Source organism: Carcharhinus amblyrhynchos, chromosome 6 (genome assembly GCF_965287045.1).
Source record: "Carcharhinus amblyrhynchos chromosome 6, sCarAmb.v2.hapA, whole genome shotgun sequence".
In the NCBI taxonomy this organism is placed as follows: Eukaryota; Metazoa; Chordata; class Chondrichthyes; order Carcharhiniformes; family Carcharhinidae; genus Carcharhinus; species Carcharhinus amblyrhynchos.
Genome location: NC_137329.1, coordinates 16,104,932 through 16,129,823, shown reverse-complemented (window position 1 = coordinate 16,129,823; position 24,892 = coordinate 16,104,932). Strand labels below are relative to the sequence as shown.

Genomic DNA, 24,892 nt, shown 5'->3' with positions numbered 1-24,892 from the left:
GTTTAATGCAGTGGATCCCAAATGTTGTAGGTTCCAAAAGAGTCTATTTTGCAATTTCCCCCCCTGTAACTCTGCCTGTTTTTGATAAAAGGAAGTAATCACTTGTACCAACTGCCTGATCAAACTCATCATTTTCCATCCAATCTTAGCAGATGGGGATGTTGTAAACAGACAACCACACACACCCAACCTCATAGTCCTCTGCTGCATCCCATGCTATGTCTAATATGGACGGCATGGTGGCACAGTGGTCAGCACTGCTGCCTCACAGCGCCAGGGACTTGGATTCGATTCCCAGCTCAGGTCGCTGTCTGTACAGAGTCTGCGCGTTCTCCCCGTGTCTGCGTGCGTTTCCTGCGGGTGCTCTGGTTTCCTCCCACAATCCAGAGATGTACAGGTTAGGTGGACTGGCCATGCTAAATTCTCCCTCAATGTACCCAAACAGGTGCCGGAGTGTGGTGACTAGGAGATTTTTACAGTAATGTCATTGCAGTGTGAATGTAAGCCTACTTGTGACTAATAAATAAACTTTACTTTTTACTGTATGGCGCAACATTCCCCTGTGGCCTTGGCAATGTTTTTAAACCTGTTGAAACTCAGGAAAATCACGGTTGGAATATAGATTTTGCTGCACCAGCAACACAGGGCCAGAGAAGTTACTTAGCTGCAGCAAGTCAGAGGGATCGGGTACATAGCTTTCCCTATTGCTAAGTGGGAGGAGGAGTGGATAGGAACATCCATAAATCATGTTTCAGTATCTCGCTTTTTCCTAAGGCAGGGTGAAAACATGAAAAATAGCAGGAGCCCAACTGCAAATCAGTCATCTTAAATCTGTTTCTCACCATCTGAATACATCTTTTCATGCATTGTAACTAAGAAATGATAGCATTAAATCTTTATAGAATTGTCTCACAGCAGGATTGTCAGTTACCATTGGGAAACCCGTTATGAGTGATTATAAAGATGATTCATATGAGAAGAGACTGATGCAAGGAACAAAAGTGTCCTTTAAATTTCAGAGCAAAAATTTAGTTGGCTTTTCTAGGATTAAGTTAACCCTGAACTCCCTCTTTTTTTTCCTCTAATTTTATTGGTGTTATTTCTGTGGCGGAATGGCGGCACAGTGGTTAGCACTGCTGCCTCACAGGGACCTGGGTTCGATTCCGGCCTTGGCTCACTATCTGGATAGAGTTTGCACATTCTCCTCGTGCCTGCATGGATTTCCTCCGGTTTCCTCCCACAGTCCAAAGATGTGCGGTTTGGGTGGATTGGTCATGCTAAATTGACCCTAATGTCAGGAGATTTAGCAGGGTAAATATGTGGGGTAGTGAGAATGGGGCCTGGGTGGGATTGTGGTCGGTGCAGACTCAATGAGCCAAATGGCCTCCTTCTGCACTGTAGGAATTCTATGAAATGGTACTTACAATACAACGGTGACTATACTTCAAAAGTGCTTCATTTGCTTAAAACACACTGGGGCATCTCAGGATTGTGAAAGGTGCTATATAAATGCAAGTTTTTCTTTGGTATCACTCTCGCCTCTGGAGTCAGAAATCATGTTACTCAAGTCCCCCTCCCAATGTCGGAAGTGACTCTTTAGCACAGTATTTATCAAGAGATGTCATCTTTCAGATGAGTCCATGGCTCTACAAACCTGTCATGTTAGACAGAAAAGATCCCGTGACACCATTCAAAGAAGAGGGCATCCTCCTTCATTTTTCAGTCAATATTTACCCTTCAACTCAAAGGACTGAATCACATGATTTGGCGATTCTCATTGCTGTTTATATGTTACAGATTTACCACAGGCAGGATTTTCTGGCCATTCCTGCCAGTGGGATCTTCCAGTCCAGCTGAAAGTGAATGCCCATGGCGTGCTCCACGGTGGTGGGATGGATAAGCTATGCAAAACGCCATAGGCATCGGTGGGACTGGAAGATTTTGCCCGCAGCCAATGGTGAGCTGCCTCCATCGCTGGGGGGGCTGGAAAATCCTCACCCAATCTCTAAACTTGACAAAACTACTCAATTGACTGCAAATGCGCTGGACAATACAAAGGATGTGAAAGTGGCTGAATAAATGCAAGTTCTTTCTTTTTTTCAGAATGTGTAACATGGTTGTCAGTGAGAATCATAGAAACATACTATCGAGTCTGCACTGATCACAATCTCACCCAAGCCCTACTCCCGTAACCCCACATGTTTACTCTGCTAATCCCCTGACACTAAGAGGACAATTTAGCATGGCCAGTGCACCTAACCTGCACGCACATCTTTGGACATATTACGTATTATACAGCTCATTCAATTTACTGCAACAGGCAAACAAACCTACACACAACAGCTCTATTGTTTTCCCAATTTGATCTTGAAACCCCCTGGGAAATACTGGGAAATAATGACCTCTTGTACAACTGGATGCATCATATTGCTTCTCCAGAACTTGGGCACGAAAATCAAGCCCAACGCTCCAGTGCAGTGCTGAGGGAGGCTCTGGATGTGATGTTAAATGGAAGCCCCATCTGCCTGTTTGGGTAGATGGAAAAGATCCCATGATACTATTTCAAAAGAGAGCAGGGCCATTCTCCCCAGTGGCCCGGCCAATATTTATCCCTCAATCAACATCAGAAAAACAGGTTATCCAGTCATGATCGCATTGCTGTTTGGAGAAGCTTCCAGAGCACAAAATGGACAGCTGGCTTTCCTACATTGCAACAGTGACTATGGAGCAAAGGTACATCACTGACTGTGAAGCACTTTGAGATATCCAGTGGTCATGAAAAGCACCATACAAACACAATTCTTCCTTTATAATCAAACAGTCTGATTACATAAATCTTAGAATCATAGAATCCCTACTGTGTAAAGAGGAGCCATTCAGCCCATCGAACCTATACCGACAACAATTCCACCCTATCCCTGTAACCCCACGGATTTACCCTGTTAATCCCACTGACACTGAGGGCAATTTAGCAATCCATCTAACCTGCACATCTTTGGAGTGTGGGAGGAAACTGGAGCACTCAGATATAACCCACGCAGATATGGGGAGAATGTGCAAACTCCACACAGCCAGTCACCCAAGCTGGGAATTAAACCCAAGTCTCTGGTGCTGTGAGTCAGCAGTGCTAACCACTGTGCCACCCTTGTTTTGTTCTAGTTCTGGAATTAAGATTGAAGCAACCATGGAATGACCAATTGATTCATTTAGTGAGCGCTATACCATCCATTCAATTTTCTGAGGTAAAGTTTGATTAAAAAAAAGCATTGATTTTTAAAGGCAATCAAGGAAAGTGCCACCTGGTTTCATCCATCTATGTTACTTATGCTCACCCTGTTTCCCTCGCACTGGTCAGCAACCATACTAGACCATGTGGCCTATGATGCATCTAATCATCTCAATATATAGCAGCCTCTCTCATCAAGTCCCAGTGATGCATCCTCCGACACTCTGTACCAACTATCCCTTCCATTTCTCCTTCTGCTATATTTCTTGTTCCCATGTGTTCAGTTATTTGTGTTTCATGGAACTAAAGGTTTAGGAAGTTCTAATTTATGTAATATCTGAAAGTATTGGTGCTAAGTTTGCCCATGGCACCAAGATAGATAGGAAAGTAAGCTGTCACGAGGAGGTAGAGACTCTGCAAAGGAATATAGACAGGTTAAATGAATGGGCAAAGATTTGGCAGATGGAGTATAACTTGGGTAAACATGAACAGGAAGAATAGAAAAACAGTACAATTAAAATGGAGAATGCTTGCAGGATTCAGTGGTGCAGAAGAACCTGAATGTTCTGGTATAAATCATGTAAAGTTAATATGCAGGTATAGTAAGTGATTAGGAAGGCAAATGGAATGTAGGTGTGACTCTGTCTATACTTCCTGCTGCCTCAGAAAAGCAGCCAGCATAATCAAGGACCCCATGCGCCCCGGACATTTTCTCTTCCACCTTCTTCCATCAAGAAAAAGATACAAAAGTCTGAGGTCATGGACCAACTGACTCAAGAGCAGCTTCTTTCCTGCTGCCATCAGAATTTTGAATAGACCTACCTTAAGTTGATCTTTCTCTACATCCTAGCTATGATTGTAACACTGCATTCTGTAACCTCTCCTTTCCTTCTCCCCTATGTACTCTATGAACGGTATGTTCTTGTTCAGGTCAGAAACTCCAAGTGTTTTATGGAGCCCACCTGGATCATAAGTTTTGCATCTTGAATTTGGCTAGAATAAGCATGATAGGTTTCACTTCAGGTATGATTCGAATGACCCACTAGAGAGCTTTTATCAAACAAAGTTTATTTAAGAATATAGTTTACATGTATAGTAAGAATAATAACTTCTATCAATTACAAACAACACTTAAACAACCAGTAATGTACATCCCTTAATGAATATAGGAGCTGGCCCAATCAAACATAGGGAAGCTGCTCTGACTTCAAACTATTCTGAGTCTATCCAGAGAACTGCAGACTTCATCCCAAGGACTCAATTCCAGTATCACGTGAGCATTAATCTATGCTGTGTTAAACCTGTTTGAAGGGTCTTGTTTATAGCATTGGTTGTGATTTAAAAAAAATCTCTCAAAGATGCACTATCGTCACAGGTATACTTTGTATAGCCTGCAAGAAACAATAATTTTCACTGTAATCCAATATATGTGACAATAATAAATCAAATCAAATCAAATTAAATCAAAAGCGTAGAATATAAAAGTGGGGAAGTTTTACTGCAGCTGCACAAGGCCTTGGTGTGAGCACATCGAGAATACGTGTACATCTTGAACTCATTATTTGAAAAAAAAGATGTAATTGTGTCAGAAGCAGTTCAGAGAAGGTTTATTCGACTCATTCCTGGGATGAGGGGCTTATCTTATTAAGAGAGATTGAACATGTTGGGCCTATTCCTATTGGAGTTATGAAAAACAGAAGGTGATCTTATTGAACCATATGAAATCTTGAGTGCGTGCGTGTGCGTGTCCGTGCGTGTGCATGCTTGGGAGACAGTTTAAGAATAACTCAGAGATGAAGAGTATTTTTTTCTCTTAGAGTAATTCTCCTCCCCAGAAGGAAGTGGAGGTTGGGTCTTAAGATTCAATTCAAGGTTGAGTTAGACAGATTTTGGTAGACAAAAGGGTTGAGCTTTATAGAGGGGCTTGGGGTGGAGAGGGGGAGTGGGTGCAGGGGATGGTGTTCCAGACAGGAGAGGGGAGCTAAGACCACAACCAGATCAGACATGATGTTACTGAATGGTGGTGCAGGCCTGATAGGCCGAATGGCCAACTCGTGGTCCTAAGTCCTTCATTCCTATGATCTCTACATTTTCCCTCTTTACTCAGTAGGTCCTAGATCTGCTAATGACGAAGCGGCACGGACACAGATCTTTTCAAATTGCCAGAACAGTTACATTTAAACAAATTCAATCCTGCACTTGGAATGGAAATTCAGCTTCAAAGGCTCAGCCTGTAAATCTTTTCCTTTGATAATGGTGAAGGTCAAATAAGATACAATAGTAACATTAATCAAACAAGAGAAGGCCAGAGACTCTGAAGCAATGAAATCAGAAGCAAGATGCAAGCATATTCATAGTTTATTCAGAAGAGAGGGAGAGGAGGCTGTAAATAACAGAAAAGATTGGAGTATAATCCACAGTTCTTTTTGATATAGGACTTGTGCTAAGACTGACAGTTCCTATAAACTGAGGATCTCCCTTCGTTGGTTAAAAGCTGTGCATAACAATAACTTTAGTTATTAAGATTAAACTTCGGAACAAACAAATTCCAATGCAAAGTAGTGTGAAGCTACCTCGTCCAGTGCTCTGACCCTGTACATTAGGCTGCATTTACATCATGACTAAACGTCAGTGCATATCGAAGCAACTTCATTGGGGCTATAGTTATGCTGTGAATAATAGAAGTGCCTTAACCACTCCCAGAAGCATCCCCAACATTGGGTTTTCAGTATTTCTATTCGACTCTGGGAAAACAGAGTTAACGTTGAGAACCATGGGTGCTTCAAGAGTGTACTGTATACTTTGAAGCCAAAAGAAGCTTTGCAGTTAGCAGCTGGCTCTGATCAATGCTGAGAACCAAAGTTAAGTGAGGCTGAATAGGTTAGGCTTTGCTGACAAAGAGATTTCCAAGGCTAACTATTCCTTATCTTGTCCTGTCTTCCTATTGCTATTTAAGTCTAGACAATGTGAAATGGGTTTTCAAAACAAGGAGAGGCCTGGTTTTTCTCAATTAATTAAAAAAATGCACTCATCATAAGTATTTGACATGGCCGCCTCTAAGGTATTGTCACCAAATAAGGGAATCCTTGGATCAAAATACTTGTTGAAATAAAATCGAAAGAGTTTAAGAATCAGTGTAAAAGATGGAGGGATCAGGGAAACAAAGATGCTGAATAGGAAAGATAGATAACTACTGTCTTTTGATAGAGACAGGGTAAATCATTCTGAGGAATTAAAGGTTTGTCATATGAGGAGTGGTTGAGGAGTCTGGGTCTATTCTCGATGGAGTTTAGAAGGATGAGGGGAGATCTAATTGAAACTTACAGAATACCGACAGGCGTAGATAGAATGGACCTGGAGAGGATGTTTCCACTAGTGGAAGAATTTAGAACCCAAGTGAATTGATTGGAGATAGTCAGCATGGTTTTGTGGCGGGTAGGTCGTGCCTTACTAACCTTATTGGGTTTTTGAGAAAGTGACCAAAGAGGTGGATGGGGGTAAGGCAGTGGACGTGGTGTATATGGATTCTAGTAAGGCGTTTGATAAGGTTCACCATGGTAGGCTTCTGCAGAAAATGCAGATGTATGGGATTGGGGGTGATCTAGGGAATTGGATCAGGAATTGGCTAGCGGATAGGAGACAGAGGGTGGTGGTTGATGGTAAATATTCATCATGGAGTTCGGTTACGAGTGGTATGCCTCAGGGATCTGTTTTGGGGCCACTGCTGTTTGTAATTTTTATTAATTATCTGGATGAGGGTATAGTTGGGTGGATTAGTAAATTTGCTGATGACACCAAAGTCGGAGGAGTGGTAGACAGTGAGGAAGGGTGTCATAGTTTGCAGGAAGACTTAGACAGGTTGCAGAGCTGGGCCGAGAGGTGGCGGATGGAGTTTAATGCAGAGAAGTGTGAGGTAATTCACTTTGGTAGGAATAACAGATGTGTCGAGTATAGGGCTAACGTGAGGACTTTGAATAGTGTGGATGAGCAGAGGGATCTAGGTGTATGTGTACATAGATCCCTGAAAGTTGGGAATCAAGTAGATAAGGTTGTTAAGAAGGCATACGGTGTCTTGGCGTTTATTGGTAGGGGGATTGAATTTAGGAGTCGCAGCGTTATGTTGCAACTGTACGCAACTCTGGTGCGGCCGCACTTGGAGTACTGTGTGCAGTTCTGGTCCCCACATTACAGGAAGGATGTGGAGGCTTTGGAGAGGGTGCAGAGGAGGTTTACCAGGATGTTGCCTGGTATGGAGGGGAGGTCCTATGAGGAGAGGCTGAGGGATTTGGGGTTGTTTTCGCTGGAAAGAAGGCGGCTAAGAGGGGATCTTATTGAAACATATAAGATGATTAGAGGTTTAGATAGGGTGGATAGTGATAGCCTTTTTCCTCTGATGGAGAAATCTAGCACGAGGGGGCATGGCTTTAAATTAAGGGGGGGTAGTTATAGGACGGATGTCAGGGGTAGGTTCTTTACCCAGAGGGTGGTGAGGGATTGGAATGCCCTGCCTGCTGCAGTTGTAAATGCGCCTAGTTTGGGGGCGTTTAAGAGATCCGTGGATAGGTTTATGGACGAAAAGGGATTGGTTTAGGTTAGTGGGTCATTGTTTTGTAACTGGTCGGCGCAACATCGTGGGCCGAAGGGCCTGTTCTGCGCTGTAATGTTCTATGTTCTATGTTCTGTGTTCTAAGTGCACAACCTCAGAGTGAAGAGACACTCATTTAAAACCGAGATGAGGAGGAATTTCTTCATCTTGAGGGTGATGAATCTGTGGAATTCAGTGCCACAGAGGGCTGTGGAGAAGAGGTTACTGAGTGTATTTAAAACAGAGATAGATAGGTTTTTGATCAATAAGGGGATCAATGGTTACGGGAACAAGGCAGGAGAATGGGAATGAGAATCATATCAGCCATGACTGAATGGCAGAGCAGAATCAATGGGCTGAATGGCCTAAGTCTGCTCCTATATCTTATGGTTTTATGGAATGCAATACAAACTGGACAACATTCAGCATTTGTGCCACAGATGTGTTGGGCACTAACTATCTCCAACAAGGGAGAATCTAAACACTGTCCTTTGACATTCAAAAGCATTACCGTCAGCGAATTTTCCATCATCAATGTCCCTGTCATTGATCCGGATCCTAACTGCACCAGCCACATAAATACCATGGATCAAACAGCAGGCCAGAGGCTGGGAATTCTGCAGCGAATGACCAACTCTTGACTTCTCCATACCTTTCCACCATCGACAAGGCACAGGTCAGGCATGTGGTGGATTAAACTCCACATGACTGGACGACTGCAACAATGTTTAGGATGATTTGCAACATCCAGGACAAAGCAGCCTGCTTGGTTTTCAGTCCATCAACTGATTCACTCTCTCCACTATAGATTGCTGAATGTAAACTGTCACAATGATGTCCTTATATCAAATATTATTTATTAGTTCATTGACTGGAACCAGGAATTGGACTTTTAGAAAGACAAGCTTTTTGAAACATATTAAAGTGATCAAGCTGGCCAACACTAGTTTATATTTCTGAAAATTCTACATTCCAACACCATGGCGAGGAGACAGCTAGTCTGTGAAATTCATCATAGAAAATGGCACCCCCTGGTGTTTGTGAATGATCTTCCTTCCTGCCCTATCAACCTATGAAAGCCAACTGCAGTATTCAACAACTAATGACAAACTATTCAAAGGTTAATTGCTTGGACAAAAAGAACTTGATTTTTATGATAGCTCTTCAGACAGCTAATCAAGTTGTATCTGGAATAGACAATTATGTTCGAGTTACCGGCAACCATCCCAAGGCTTTTGTGCAGTTTAAGCATGTTATTTTCTCAGAAGAATTGGACTAGCAGCAGAGTTAAGTGGAACTCCTGCTCTTTCTCTCTACCTGATGACCAAGCTTAAACACTGTCTACTAATTTGACGTTGTCTCCATTGTGCAGTGGACAGAGAATTTCTAAAGAATTCCATTCTGGAGGCTGTTCCCCTCCAAAATAGTTTTTCTGTCCTGGAGGCTACAGTTGAGGAGGAATCAACTGGAGATAGCCAAAGGGAGCAGGTCTCTGGAGGTGATTCTGTTGTGAAGGCTCAGGTGGTTAGGGGATGTAAAAGATTGGGCCTAGTGATTGGGGACTCCACAGTTAGGGGGACGGATAGGAGAGTCAGAGGTAAGGGTAGGGACTCAGGGCTGGTGTGTTGCCTCCCAGGGGCTGGGGTCTGGGATGTTTCAGAGAGGGTGTTTAGGACTCTTAAGGGAGAGGGAGATCAATCCCAAGTCATAGTTCATGTGGGGACGCATGACATAGGGAGGTTAAGGGAAGGGGATATTAAGCAGAACTTTATGGAGTTGGGGTGGAAACTTAAGGCCAAGTCAGACAGAGTGGTTATCTCGAGACTCTTGCCTGTGCCATGGGATAGTTTAGAGCGGAACAGAGAGAGGGAAAGTTTGAACTCGTGGATGAGGGGATGGTGCAGGAGGGAGGGGTTCAGGTTCTTGAGCAATTGGGGCTCTTTCTGGGGAAGGTGGGACCTCTACAGGAGTGATGGTCTACACCTGAATCAGAGGGCAACCAATATCTTGGGGGGAAAATTTGCAAAGGCTATGCAGGGGGGTTTAAACTGATTCAGAGGGGGGGTGGGATCCTGCGTAGCGGGGGTGAAAGTGAGGGGGGCATAGATGGGGACTGCAATGCACGGCATTGTGGGGGTGAAGCAGAGCAGGGTTTGAAATGCATTTACTTTAATGCGAGGAGTATTCGCAATAAAGTGGATGAACTTGCTGCGTGGATCAGTACCTGGGACTTTGATGTTGTGGCCATTTCAGAGACATGGATAGAGCAGGGTCAGGAATGGTTGTTGCAGGTTCCGGGGTTCAAATGCTTCAGTCGGAGCAGAGAAGGAGGTAGAAGGGGGGGAGGGGTAGCGTTATTAGTCAAGGATTGTATCACGGTGTCAGAGAGGAAGTTTGATGAGGACTTGTCTGTTGATGTTGTATGGGCTGAGATTAGAAATAGGAGAGGGGAGGTCACCCTGTTGGGAGTCTTTTATAGACCTCCTAAAAGTTCTAGAGAGGTTGAGGAAAGGATTGCAGAGATGATCCTGGATAGGAGTGAAAGTAATAGGGTAATTGTTATGGGGGACTTTAACTTTACTAATATTGATTGGAATAGCTATAACTCCAGCTCATTAGAGGGGTCAGTTTTTGTGCAAAGCGTGCAGGAAGGTTTTTTGACTCAGTATGTTGATAGGCCAACTAGAGGTGAGGCTATATTGGATTTGGTGCTGGGAAATGAGCCAGACCAGGTGCTAGACTTGGAAGTTGGGGTGCATTTTGGTGATAGTGACCACAATTCGGTTACGTTCACCTTAGTGATGGAAAGGGATAGGCATGAACCTCGGGTCAGTAGTTTTAGCTGGGGGAAGGGTAATTATGAGGCTATTAGGAGAGAATTAGGAAGCATAGGTTGGACTAGGAGACTACAGGGTCTCGGAACGTCCGAAATGTGGAGTTTTTTCAAGGAGCAGCCACTGTGAGTCCTTGATATGTATGTCCCTGTCAGGCGAGGAGGAATTGGTCGAGCTAGGGAACCGTGGTGCACTAAGAAAGTTGGTTCGCTGGTTAAAAAGAGAAAGGAGGCTTATAAGAGCATAAGAAATAGGAGCAGGAGTAGGCCAACTAGCCCTTCGAGCCTGCCCCGCCATTCAGTAAGATCATGGCTGATCTGTTGTGGCTCAGTTCCACATTCCCGCCCTCTCCCCATAACCCTTAATCCCCTCTCTTATCAAAAACCCATGTCCGGATGAGACTTGAGGGCTCAGGTAGTGCACTAGAAAGCTTTAGATTGGCTAGGAGGGAGTTAAAGAGTGAGTTAAGAAGGGCTAAAAGAGGACATGAGAAGACTTTGGCTGATAGGATTAAGGAGAATCCTAAGGCGTTCTATAGATATGTTAAGAACAGAAGTTTGGTTAGGGCAAGATTGGGGCCGGTTAGAGACAGCAGTGGGAATTTGTGTGTGGAGCCGGAAGAGATTGGAGAGGCATTGAACCAATATTTCTCTTCGGTGTTCATGCAGGGGGACATAAATGTAGCTGTGGAGAACACTGGGTTACAGGGTTGTAAACTGGACAGTATTGCAGTTGATAAGGAGGATGTGCTAGATATTCTTGAGGGTTTGAAAATAGATAAGTCCCCTGGGCCGGACGGGATTTACCCTAGGATTCTCTGGGAGGCAAGAGAGGCGATTGCAGAGCCTCTGGCTCTGATCTTCAGGTCGTCGTTGGTCACAGGTATAGTGCCGGAGGATTGGAGGATGGCGAATGTTGTCCCATTGTTTAAGAAGGGGAACAGAGACTTCCCTGGAAATTATAGACTGGTGAGTCTTACTTCTGTTGTGGGTAAGGTTTTAGAAAAAATTATTAGGGATAGGATTTATAGTTATTTGGAGAGTAATGAATTGATTGGAGATAGTCAGCATGGTTTTGTGGAGGGTAGGTCGTGCCTTACTAACCTTATTGAGTTCTTTGAGAAAGTGACCAAAGAGATGGATGGGGGTAAGGCAGTTGACGTAGTATATATGGACTTTAGTAAGGCGTTTGATAAGGTTCACCATGGAAGGCTTCTGCAGAAAATGCAGATGTATGGGATTGAGGGTGATTTAGGTAATTGGATCAGGAATTGGCTGGCGGATAGGAGGCAGAGGGTGGTGGTTGATGGTAAGTATTCGTCATGGAGTTCAGTTATGAGTGGTGTGCCTCAGGGATCTGTTTTGGGGCCACTGCTGTTTGTAATTTTTATAAACGATCTGGATGAGGGTATAGTTGGGTGGATTAGTAAATTTGCTGATGACACCAAAGTCGGAGGTGTGGTAGATAGTGAGGAAGGGTGTCTTAGTGTACAGGGGGACTTGGACAAGTTGCAGAGCTGGGCCGAGAGGTGGCGGATGGAGTTTAATGTGGAAAAGTGTGAGGTAATTCACTTTGGCAGGAATAACAGATGTGTCGAGTATAGGGCTAACGGTAGGATTCTGAATAGTGTGGATGAACAGAGGGATCTAGGTGTATGTGTACATAGATCCCTGAAAGTTGGGAATCAAGTAGATAGGGTTGTTAGGAAGGCATACGGTGTCTTGGCGTTTATTGGTAGGGGGATTGAATTTAGGAGCCGCAGCGTCATGTTGCAACTGTACAAGACTCTGGTGCGGCTGCACTTGGAGTACTATGTGCAGTTCTGGTCCCCACATTATAGGAAGGATGTGGAGGCTTTGGAGAGGGTGCAGAGGAGGTTTACCAGGATGTTGCCTGGTATGGAGGGGAGGTCCTATGAGGAGAGACTGAGGGATTTGAGGTTGTTTTTGTTAGAAAGAAGGCGGCTAAGAGGGGACCTTATTGAGACATATAAGATGATTAGAGGTTTAGATAGGGTGGACAGTGATAGCCTTTTTCCTCGGATGGAGAAAGCTAGCACGAGGGGGCATAGCTTTAAATTAAGGGGTGGTAGTTATAGGACGGATGTCAGGGGTAGGTTCTTTACCCAGAGGGTGGTGGGGGATTGGAATGCCCTGCCTGCTGCAGTTGTAAATGCACCTAGTTTGGGGGCGTTTAAGAGATCCGTGGATAGGTTTATGCATGGAAAGGGATTGGTTTAGGTTAGAGGGTCATTGCTTTTTAACTGGTCGGCGCAACATCGTGGGCCGAAGGGCCTGTTCTGCGCTGTAATGTTCTATGTTCTATGTTCTATTCCACAGTAGCATCTCCCAGAGGGAGAGAAAACCCAGTGAAAGCTTTAAGCCATTTTGGAACTGGACTGAAAACAAAACCACTGGATTCTACCTGAAGCTGATTCAAGGCTACAAACTGTGAACTTCTTTCATTTTTAGTGGCTCTGATTTGGCCAATCTTCCTCCCCATACTCTATAATTTGTATTTGTGTATGTGGGGGTGTGTTTGTGTGCAGAAGTCAGACCATATCAATATTTTACTGATGTTGTTTTAAGCACAAAATACGTTGACATCCCTCATTAATATACTCAAGAAATTCTACCTGATTGGTTCGTTTATGATTGTAGTGTGTAGCAGTTCCTGAATTGCTAAACATGACCCTTAAAAATATCCTTGTTGCAGTCAAACAGGATAGGGAGAAAAGTGAAGCCATTTGCCCCATTTTAACTGCTAGTAATAGTACCATCTACAGGTTGCACTGTTTTATCAATGGCCGGAATTCTCGCTGGCAGGATTCTCTGTTCCCACCGGCAGTGCCTGTGGGTTTCCCGTCAGTGTGCGGTGATGTCAATGGGAATTCCCATTGACACTAGTAGGATGAGAGAATCCCACCACTGGAAAACAACATGCCACCTCCCACCCACAGGAAACATACGGCTGGGATGCCAGAGAATCCTGCCTATAATGTCTTATGATGCAGTGATAGCACCTCTACCGCTGGACTAGGAGTTACAGGTTCAGATCCAATGCCTGGTCTTGTTGGTCACGGAAGGAGAGTTCATAACATGTGCTGACAATCACCTTAGGAATCCTTCCATCACTTCCTCCACTATTCCACAAAGTGAAAAGCAGTGTGGAAGATACACTAAAAAAAACCCTGCCTTAACTATTTAAAACTTCTTCGATTACACTTCCTATGTCCACGACCTCGACCAGCTAGAAGGACAAAGGCAGCAGGTGCATGGGGACCAGCACTGCAAGTTCCCTTCCAACATCCTGACTTGGAAATATATCAACATTCTTTCATTTGTCACCGGGTCAAAATCTTGGAACTCCCTTCCTAGCAGTGCTGTAATTATACCCTCGCCACACAGACTACAGCCAATCAAGAAGATGGCTCCCTACCATCATCCTCTAAAAGGCAATTAAAGATGGACAATAAGTGGCTGAGCCTTGCCAACGACACCCATATCCCATGAGTTAATAAAAAAAGTATAATAGTTCAGAAAAGTCTAGAAGGTTGATGATGCAGAGATAGGCAAACAACTCACTGTATCACATAACTATATCAGTTAAGTCACTATGAATAGAAGCAATGTTCGTGTTACCAGGAAGGAACAGACAATGGATAAAGAGTTAGGAATTATTATGACACTAGCTGGGGGTTCATCATGTCCAGTCTGGATGGGTGGCATGGTGGCACGGTGGTTAGCCCTGCTGCCTCACAGTGCCAGGGACCAGGTTCAATTCAGGCCTTGGGTGACTATGTGGAGTTTGCACACCCTACCCATGTCTGAATGGGTTTCCTCTGGGTGCTCCAGTTTCCTTCCACACTCCAAAGATATGCAGATTAGGTTGCTTAGCCATGGAAAGTTGATCCTTAGTGTCGGGGGATTAGCTGGATATATATGTGAGGTTACAGGGGTAGGTGGGATTATTATTGGTGCAGACTCGATGGGCTGAATGGCTTCCTTCTTTGATTCTATTCTAAGGTGCACCTATGCACTTGAGAATAAGGTGATAATCAAATTTAAACCAATCTTCCTCATTTTTTGTCCAAAGTAATATGAAGGACAACATCAATTTTAGAGAGCACAACTATTGTTCTTGCAATATACTTGCGCTGCATCTGTAATCTTAGCTAATAATACCATCAAATAAAATGTCTAAATACTTTGGGTATACTTATTGCTTGATATTAAGATTGTAGTTGTATTATTTTAAGTGTGTTAAAAAAAAATCGGGTGGGAATTTCCTACCCCTCTGTGGCGTGCTTCGCGGCAGTGGAGGCAGCGGCGCAGCGCTCACCAGTTGCAGGGTCTTATGGTCCTACTGTTGTTGGTGGGACTTCCCGTTGAATGTACCCCTTGCTGCCGGGAAACCTGTGATGGCGGTGCACCATCGGCGGGACTTTAAGCTTCCTTTGGGGTAAATGGCAGAAAGATTTTGGTGATTGGCTGGGATTTTCCTCCCCCCTCCACAGTGTGATTCGTGGTGGCAGGAGACGGTACACCACTCACTGGTGGCGGGTTCTTCTGGTCCTGCCATTGTCAATAGGGTTTCCTATTAAACACACTCCTCACCGCTAGGGAACCTGTAAGATCCTGCTGGCGTAAATGGCAGTATGATTTCAGTGATCAGTTCATGATTTTATGGACTTATTTCCTGTTTGATGGTTAATATACATAAGTATTGTATCTGTCATATATATCTATATATACAGATATATATTGAATCGAGCATTGATAGTAAAAATATTCATAAAATTTAACTGGTTAAGCTAAGATATATTCTTAAAGAAGTATCATAAGACTGTGTGGATTCTTTTTTGATTGATATCATCATACAATATTTTCCTGCTAATTTTGATTTTTCCTCTCATATTATGTTATGGTTTTCCTTATTCTACTTGTAACTTCTTTTATTTTTTAATTTCCTCATATTTTCCTTTAGTTTCTTCAAGTAATGTATTCAATCCTCTCCTGCAAATTATTTCACTGTGGTAAACATGTGGAAAGATAAAAGACTTTTATCAATACTCATTTGTAACATTAGTATGATTGAGGGATAGTAACAAGAAGCAGTTCTGATTTGCCTCAGGATCCAAGTGCTGCAAAACCTAATGTATTCATGCAGAAAACTGAGCACTGAGCATCCATGCAGCACAATAGTTCAGAACAAAATCATCCCTTTGGAACTTCATCCTGGCATCCTCATGATCAAAGACGATCAACTTGCAACAGTTATCAAGAAACCATGGGGGCGATTCTCCAAAAACAAAACAATGGGTCCACCAGTTTCTTCCATCTGTTTTTTGGGTGCACTTTTTTGGATTAATCTCTGGGACTCTGTGCTTGACAGAGTCTGCCAGGGGTTCACTCTGGTTTAAGTTTAAGTTTATTTTATTAGTGTCACAAGTAGGCTTAACACTGCAATGAAGTTACTGTGAAAATCCCCTAGTTGCCAACTCCAGTGCCTGTTCGGGTACTGTGGGGGAGAATTTAGCATAGCCAATTTACATAACCAGCACATCCTTTCGACTGTAGGAGGAAACCCACGCAGACATGGGGAGATTGTGCAAACTCCACACAGACAGTGGTCCAAGTGGGGAATCGAACCAGGGTCTCTGGCGCTGTGAAGCAGCTGTATTAACCACTATGCCACTGTGCTGCCCACTTTGGCGGGGGGACGGAGAGGGGCAGGGGGCAGAGTCAAAACCTGTCCAAGAAGCGGGCGCTGAGCGGGCCACTGCACATGCAGCGTCTGTGAGGATACCGTCCCGGGTCTGCTAATGATGTGGAAATGTCAATTTCCAGATGGCCTGGGAGAGTTGCGATTGGTTGGGCGCCGGTCGCGACTCCTATTACACGTCCCCTACTGACATCTTCCAGCTCGCTGTGCTATTTGAGCAACTCAGCAGGCTAGGTGATTCACACCCCACATTGATCTTTATAGAACTGAAGACTGGATTTTCGTACCTTGGTCCATATCGGAATGGAGGTGGGAATGATTTTAAAATGGCGGGTGGGACCTTATTTCAGGATTCTCGTTGTATGGGACGTTTGTGTCCTGGGATAAGGATGCGGGTAGCAAGCCTGCATGCAGCAATCCACCCTTTCCCACCCCATTGTGGGAACAGAAATCACCGACCACAATTCCATCCAGGTCCTTTTCACGTAATCCCACATATTTACCCTGCTAGTCCCTCTAATAGTAAGGGGCAATTTAGCATGGCCAATCAACCTAACCTGCACACCTTCGGACTGTGGGAGGAAACCTGAGCACCTTGAGGAAACACATGCAGGTATGGGGAGAATGTGCAAACTCCACACAGACAGTGACCCAAGACAGGAATCGAATCCAGGTCCTTGGAGCATTGAGGCAGCAGTTAACCACTGTGCCAACATGCCATCCATTAGCCAGAATCAAATGGAATAGTAGAAAGTATTTCATGGGGTTGAATGACCTTCTCCTGTTCCTATTTTCTTAACTGATTTCAAGATTTCCATTCTTGCAAGTAGAAGTCCAGTAATTTGCTCGTGCAGGATGCGCATAAATGGAGATCTAATGGTTTACAAGGTCAGTGTGCATATGGGGGCCATGATTATAAGACGAGAACGATTTGAACCAAACTAATTGCTTTGAGTCTCACTTTTAACTCCCAGTGCAATGGGGAATCAGACATTCTTGCTGGCATTTTGGCCGGTGGGATGTTATGGTCCTGCCAATGGCGTACTCCTGCTGCCGGGATGTGTTCAACAGGGAAACTGGGGAGCTTTGAGAAATTCACCAAGGATCCTGAGCACCTTCCAGACCCATGACCACTTCCATCCAGAAGAACAAGAGCAGCAGACACATGGGAATACCACCACCTGTAATTTTCCCCTCAAGCCACTCACCATCCTGACTTGGAAATACATCGCAATTCCTTTGTAGTTGCTGGGTCAAAATCCTGGAATTCCCTCCCTGACAGCATTGTGGGTCAATCCACAGCATGTGGACTGCAGTGATTCAAGAAGGCAGCTCACCACCACCTTCTCAAGGGCCATTAGGGATGGGCAATAAATGCTGGCCAGCCAGTGATGCCCATGTCCCACAAATGAATAAAAAAAAACAGTGGGATCATAAGGTCCCACAGCCAGCGAGCAGCGCATTGCTTCCCCCCGCCACGGAACACACCACGAAACACACCGTGGACAGGAAGGAAATTTCCACTGCCACGTTCACACATTAATTTTGACATCTCCTGTGTTACATATTACACACAATGCACAGAAACAAGCTGCTCTGTCTCACTGGCCCACACAGTTTTTCAGGCTTCACACAGAGTCTCGTTCCATCTCTCTTCATCTAACCCTCAGAATAATCATCTTCCTTTCTCATGTTTTTATCTAGATTCCCTTATGTGCTACCTGCCTCGGCTAGTGAAATATACCATTTCTGCTTGCATACGACACTAAAACAGACATGTAACCATTAAACGTGGGACTGGAGCACAAATGAACTGTTCACTTACCGTAGATTCATGCTGTACATATCCAATATCTTCAATTCCTTTTATATTGATAATATCAACACCTTTTTTGTCTATTTGTATGGGGCAGTGCATCTCATTTTGTAACATTCTGGGCTGATTGAATGATCGCTGTTTCTTCTGGAACTCAGGCAGGACTGCAGTGTTCCTTTTATCCTCACCCCTGCTTGTATCTGAAAAGAGGCAAGGAACAGAAAAAAAAGAGAATGTTTATACATTCAGTGTTTGTAATGTTTTACGAATATAACGTGGTTCAATTTTTTGACAGAAACCTCAATCTGAAAAATGTATTTACAGGTAGCTCAAATTATCTTCCAGCCATTAGTTAAGTGCTGACTGTAAAACAATAACTGGGAGCAATTACTTTTAATTATTATGCTAAGGAGGCATGTGTTATAATTCATGTTGACTCCAAAATGTATTGAATACGCTGCAAAAAAAATGTGCATAAAATTGGAAGAATTTAACATTTATGGATGTTAATGAGTTTCTATATCCTAAAATTAGAGTCTGAAGATTGGAGATAAAATTGATTCTTATCAAGGCAATTTGGAAGCAGTGTGTACTATAAGATTACTGTGTAAGCTCTGCTATTTATTATCAGATACCACAGTGAGTTTCATTGAGACATATCCAGAAAAGCTTGTGTTTTAAGCAGAAGAATCCTTTTATTGATTTTTTTTAACTATTTCTTTTCTGTTTGGGAGCAGATTGACACTTCTTGCAGATTGTTAGAAGGAGGCAGGAAGGAGATTTTAAAAAATAAGTTTAAATTCATTTGTTAGTGTCACAAGTAGGCTTATATTAACACTATAATGAAGTTACTGTGAAAATCCCGTGGTCGCCACACTCCGGCACCTGTTCAGGTACACTGAGGGAGAATTTAGCATGGCCAATGCACCTAACCAGCACATCTTTTGGACTGTGGGAGGAAACCGGAGCATTCGGAGGAAACCCACACAGACACGAGGAGAAGGTGCAGACTCCGCACAGACAGTGATCCAAGCTGGGAGTTTAACCTGGGTCCCTGGCACTGTGAGGTGGCAGTGCTAACCACCGTGCCACCCCTTTTTTTAATTTGTTGCGACACAAAAACTCAAACTTGTCACTATATATTGTGAAAGGGTTTTGTCAAGGTACATCATGTCATGTCAAATCACTGATTGATAAAGTTGCGTTTATATGATGTTTCACTGTTAATTGTACCATAGTTGGGTGCTTAATTGTATTCAGGAGGTGAACATTAACTGAAGCTGTAGGAGAGATTCACTTGTGCTCATAGATAGGAGTAACACACAGCAGTGCCATGTAATCAGAGATTATAATCATTCATGGACTTCCAGGTTATCTGTGGTTTCTGTAGCCAAGGAGAGTTTGTGTTCCATGTGTATGTAGGTAACCCAAGGTTGCAGCACTCTTTCATTCCTCAATTTTTGGTTGTACTTCAGCCCCACACTCTTGACCTTTTGGCCACCTGGAGTGTGGTGGGGGAGATGGGCGGGGAGTGGGCAGAGAGGGAGAAGGACTCCCTCCTAAACTGGTTCTGGGCCTGGTGAAAGAGATTTTCAACAGGTCCAGACAGAGGGCAGTCGAGGGGGTTGTCCAATCCAATGTTTGCCCCTCTACCACAGTCTGTGTTTGCAGCTGGTTGGCCCAGGAGAGGAAGGACATGGTGTTTACCATTATGCTTCAGATCTTCCATAGCTGTAGGGGCTAGGTTGCATTCTCACTGCTGGAAATGATATTTTGGTTTGTTACAGTTCCCCAGCAGGGTATATTACTCCTGTTTTATTAAAAAGAGTTTTCATAGACTTCCTACAGTGCAGGAGGAGGTCATTCAGCCTATCGAGTCTGCACTGACAACAATCCCATCTAGACCCTATCCTTGTAACCCCATAATCCCCCTGACACTAAGAGGCAATCCCTCCCAGAGCTGTTCCCCATAACCCTAAGTTTTTTCACCCTGTTAACCCCCCTAACCTACACATCTTGGGATGTTAAAGGGCAATTTAGTGTGGCCAATCCGCCTAACTTGCACATCTTTGGAGTGTGGTAGGAAACTGGAGCAGCCAGAGGAAACCCATGGGGAGAATGTGCAAACTCCACACAGACAGTCACCCAAGACCAGAATGGTACCTGGGTGCCTGGCGCTGTAAGGCAGCAGTGCTAACCATTGTGCCACCATACTGCCCAGAACCGGACTGAAAACTGGAGTCATTGGAACTTGAAGTGCATGAAATGTAACATGGGTCTTTGCAAATAAAATTTTGTAAGTGTATCAAGGCTAGATTATCCTCCTGACTCTGAATGAGAACGTTCACAGGTTTTGTCATTCAAAATGTGAGACTGAACTGCAAAAAGATGTATCAGGACAGATGGCCAAATGTTTGGTCATAAGGTTTTAAGGAGGACACTAATCCATTGAAGCAGTTTTCCTGGATGTTTATCCCATTGCTGTTTGTGGGGTCTGTCGATGCTGGGTAGATATTTGCCTTGGCTGGAGAGATTACTGCTGAGATTCATTGTTTAAGGGTCAGAGGCCATTTGGAACTGAGATGAGGAGACATGAATTAAAGAAAGCCAGCATGGATTTCTAAAGGGAAAATTGTGTTCAACTAACCTGCTGGAGTTTTTTGGAGAGGTAACAGAAGGGCAGTGCTCTACATGGACTTCCATTAGGCCACACAACAGGCTTATAAACAAGGTTATAGCTCATAGAATAAAAGACACAGTAACAACATGAATATGAAATTGGCTGAAAGACAGGAAGCAGATTACTGGATGTTTTGCTGGTTGGAGCAAGGTTTGTAATGGTGTTCCTCAGGGGTCTGTGGCTTTTATGAAAATGATTTTGACCATGGTGTACAGGACACAATTTCAAAGTTTGTGGGTGATATGAAACTTGGAAGCATTATGAACTGAGAGGAGGGAAGTGTAGAATTTCACAATCTTAGACAATTTGGTGGAACGGGTGGACCGGTGGCAAATAAAGTTCAATGTGGAGAAGTTTGAAGTGATTCATTTTGGTGGGAAGAACACGGAGAGACAGTATAAATTAAAGGGCACATTTCTAAAGGGAATGCAGAAGCAAAGGGACCTGGGTGTATATGTGCATAAGTCATTAAAGGTAGGAGGACAAATTCAGGGAGAAGATTATAAAACATATGACAACCAGGACTTTATTAATTGGAGTATGGAATAGAAGAACAAAGATGTTATATTGAATTTGTAGAGGAGGCTAATTCAACCTAAGCTGGACTATTATGTTCAGTACTGTGTGCCGCACTTTTGGACATATAACAAGACATTGGAGAGAAGATTCATGAGAAGGTTCCTGAGATGAGCAACTTTAGTTCAAAAGATAGATTGGAGAAATTAGGATTGTTTTCCTTGGATAAAAGAAGGTTGGGAGGAGATATGATAGAGTTATTTAAAATACTGAGGGGTCTGAACAGAATAAATAAGGAAAAACTGTTCCCACTCATGAGAAGATCAGGAATAAGAGGGCATTGATTTAAAATAATTGGTAAAGGAAACAAAAGTGACATGAAGAAAAGCTTTTCACATGCTGAGTGCTTGTGAAGGTCTGGAACGCACTGCCTGAGATTTTGGTGTAGGCAGGTTCAGTCAAAGCATTCAAAAGGGAGGTAGACTGTTATCAGAAGAGGAAGAATGTGCAGGGTTACAGGGAGAATTTAGGGGAATAGCACTAAGGAAATGTTCATGTGGAGAGATGTTTGCTGACACGGTGGGCTGAATGGCCTCCTTCTGTGCTGCAGCAATTCTGTGATTCTGAAAGTTCTTCACTTAGGGATTTGGGAATCTGTGGAATTCTCTACAAGGGATCGCTGAAGATGATCAGCCATTGAGTATATTCAAGACTGAGACAGATAGATTTTTGGACACTAGGGTATTGAGGGGTATGAGAATAGAGCAAGTCAGCCATGATCTTATTGAATGGTAGGGCACACCTATTCCTGTTCCTATTTCTTACATTCTCCTGTACCATGGAGGGATGAGTTGGTTTTGACTGTCAATAGCCCAGGCATGTCATATTGAAGTCCATTCCAAAGCATGAGGCCTGAATGTTACGGTTGTTCACAATTGGTGGGATTTTCCCATCCCGCTAGTGATCGGTGACTTGACTGGGTGCCAAATTCTCTGACTTCACTGCAGTGGGAGCATGGTAAGATCATGCCCTGAATCTTTATGAGCTGTTGTCTTGTGGGAAAATGGCTTGAGTGGAGAATTTGAGCAGAAAACGGTCTCAGGATCACCAGGATTGATAGCTCCCACTAATTTGATTTGGTTTGATTTATTATTGTCACATGTGTGGGGATTGTTTCTTGCGCACTATACAGATTCAACATACTCTTCATAGAATACAGTGGGAAGAAGGAAAGGACAGGGTACTGAATGTAGTGTTACAGTCACAGCTAAGGTGTAGAGAAAGATCACCTTAATATATGGTAGATGCATTCAAAAATCTGATGGCAGCAGGGAAGAAACAGTTCTTGAGTCAGTTGGTACATGACACCAGACTTTTGTATCTTTTTCCCAACAGAAGAAGGTGGAAGAGAGAATGTCCAGGGTGCATGGGGTCCTTGATTATTCTGGCTGTTTTTCTAAACAATGGGAAGTGTAGATGGAGTCAATGGATGGGAGGCTGGTTTGCGTGATGGACTGGACTACATTCACAATGCTTTGTAATTTCCTGTGGCCTTGGGCAGAGCTGTGATTCATCCGGAAAGGATGTAGTTAATTCTGGGTGCATTGATGAGCTGCTTCTCGCCAGCAATGAAGCAGTCTGTGGTTCTGTCATAGTCAACCTGTGCCAGTGCTGTTGCAGTGAGAATGTGCTTGACTTGCACTTAGCTACTTAAGCAGCAGCAGCACGACTGATAAGAAGGTCACACGTATTCAAATTGATTGACAAGAGATTTTCCAATAACTAAACTCAAGGCTACATAAGGTCAGAGGCGTTTGATTTAACACAAGGGTAGCAGAACAAGGGGATGTGACAATATGCTGAAATTGATTATATTTAAGCAAGATGTAGGAACGTATTATGTCACTGAGAGTATCAGCATTTTATTAGCTTACTGAAGGAAATTGCAGGGGAAAATGGCTTAGGTCCATTCAAGGTCGGGTTGGACAATTATTTTGAAGGGAAACATAGCATCAGTTAAAGAAGGATGATGGATTCCATGGATCTATGTCGCTTTCTGGCCTTGAAATTTTCTATTTCTCTGTGTGACTAAATGAGGCATAAATGTGTCGCGTGACTGCTTAGAAGAGCATGTTGCGGTAAATTCCAGGAAGAGACTCATGTGCAAAAATATACTTTACAGGCTTTACATGCTTAATTCTGCCCCATATGTTTTAATTTTTCTTTGCTAGAAAATTGTTGTTGCTATTCAAAGTGTTAATACTGCAACTGTGATATTCAAGGGAGGTGATGGCCCGGTGGTATGGTTGATAGACTATTAGTCCAGAAACTTAGCTAATGTTCTGGGGATCTAGGTTCAAATCCCGCCATAGTGGATGGTGGATTTTGAATTCAATATTTTAAAAAATCTGGAATTAAGAATCTACTGATGACCATGAAACCATTGTTGATTGTCGGAAAAACCCATCTGGTTCACTAATGTCCTTTAGGGAAGGAAATCTGCCGTCCTTACCTGATCTGGCATACATGTGACTCCAGAGCAATGCGGTTGACTCTCAAATGCCCTCTGAAATGGCCTAGCAAGCTACTCAGTTTAAGGGCAACTAAGGATGGGAACAAATGCTGACCAGCCAGTGATACCATGCCCCGCGAATGAATAAAAAAATTAATTCTTAATGCTGCATGTAATTCTTTGGTATAGGTGGCATGATAGCACAGTGGTTAGCACTGCTGCTTCACAGCTCCAGGGACCTGGGTTCGATTCCTGGCTTGGGTCACTGCCCGTGTGGAGTTTGCACATTCTCCTTGTGTCTGCGAGAACTTCCTCCAGGTGCTCCGGTTTCCTCCCACAGTCCAAAGATGTGCGGGTTAGGTTGATTGGCCATGCTAAAAATTGCCCCTTGGAGTTCTGGGATACGTAGATTAGAGGGATTAGCGGGTAAACATGTAGTGATATGGGGGTAGGGCCTGGGTGGGATTGTGGTCAGTGCAGACTTGATGGGCCAAATGGCCTCTGTAGGGTTTCTATTAAATAGAGGTACATTTATTTAATGTTCTGGCCAATGGCCTAGGTTTCCAATGATTGTCCCACGGTGATTTATGCCTGAAGGGCAGTGAAGATTAGAGTACACACTGTGGACATGGAAATAAATATACACATTCACTGCAAAGTTCTGGAAAAATTGCAGTTGAGAGATAGATTTTTGAACAGGAAAGGAATTAAGGATTCTGGTGAGCGGGCAGGTGAATGGAGCTGAATTCATGAAAAGATCAGCCATGATTATATTGAATGGTGGAGCAGGTTTGAGGGGCCATATGGCCTACTCCTGCTCCTAGCTCTTATGTTCTTATATGAAACTGGCACAGAGCAATGTTGTGTGCCTGTCAAGCTGCAAATAACAATAAACAGCAATAGGAGACAATGACTGGATTTGTTGAAAAAATATGTTTTTGGCCTTTAAATAAACATATACTGGGATCAGTATCAAATAATTTGCATTTTTTAGGATTC

At 43.5% G+C, this 24,892-nt stretch overlaps 1 protein-coding gene across 4 annotated transcripts in view; it reads right to left on the bottom strand.

Annotated features, from left to right (window-relative positions):
- ano1a (anoctamin 1, calcium activated chloride channel a) overlaps nt 1-24,892 on the bottom strand; it is a 218,631-nt gene that overhangs the window by 180,905 nt on the left and 12,834 nt on the right. For all 4 annotated transcript variants that reach the window (XM_080191552.1, XM_080191554.1, XM_080191553.1 and 1 more), the window contains exon 2: nt 18,195-18,385. In XM_080191552.1, coding sequence (XP_080047678.1) covers nt 18,195-18,385 — 191 coding nt within the window. The remainder of the gene's footprint in view (nt 1-18,194; nt 18,386-24,892) is intronic.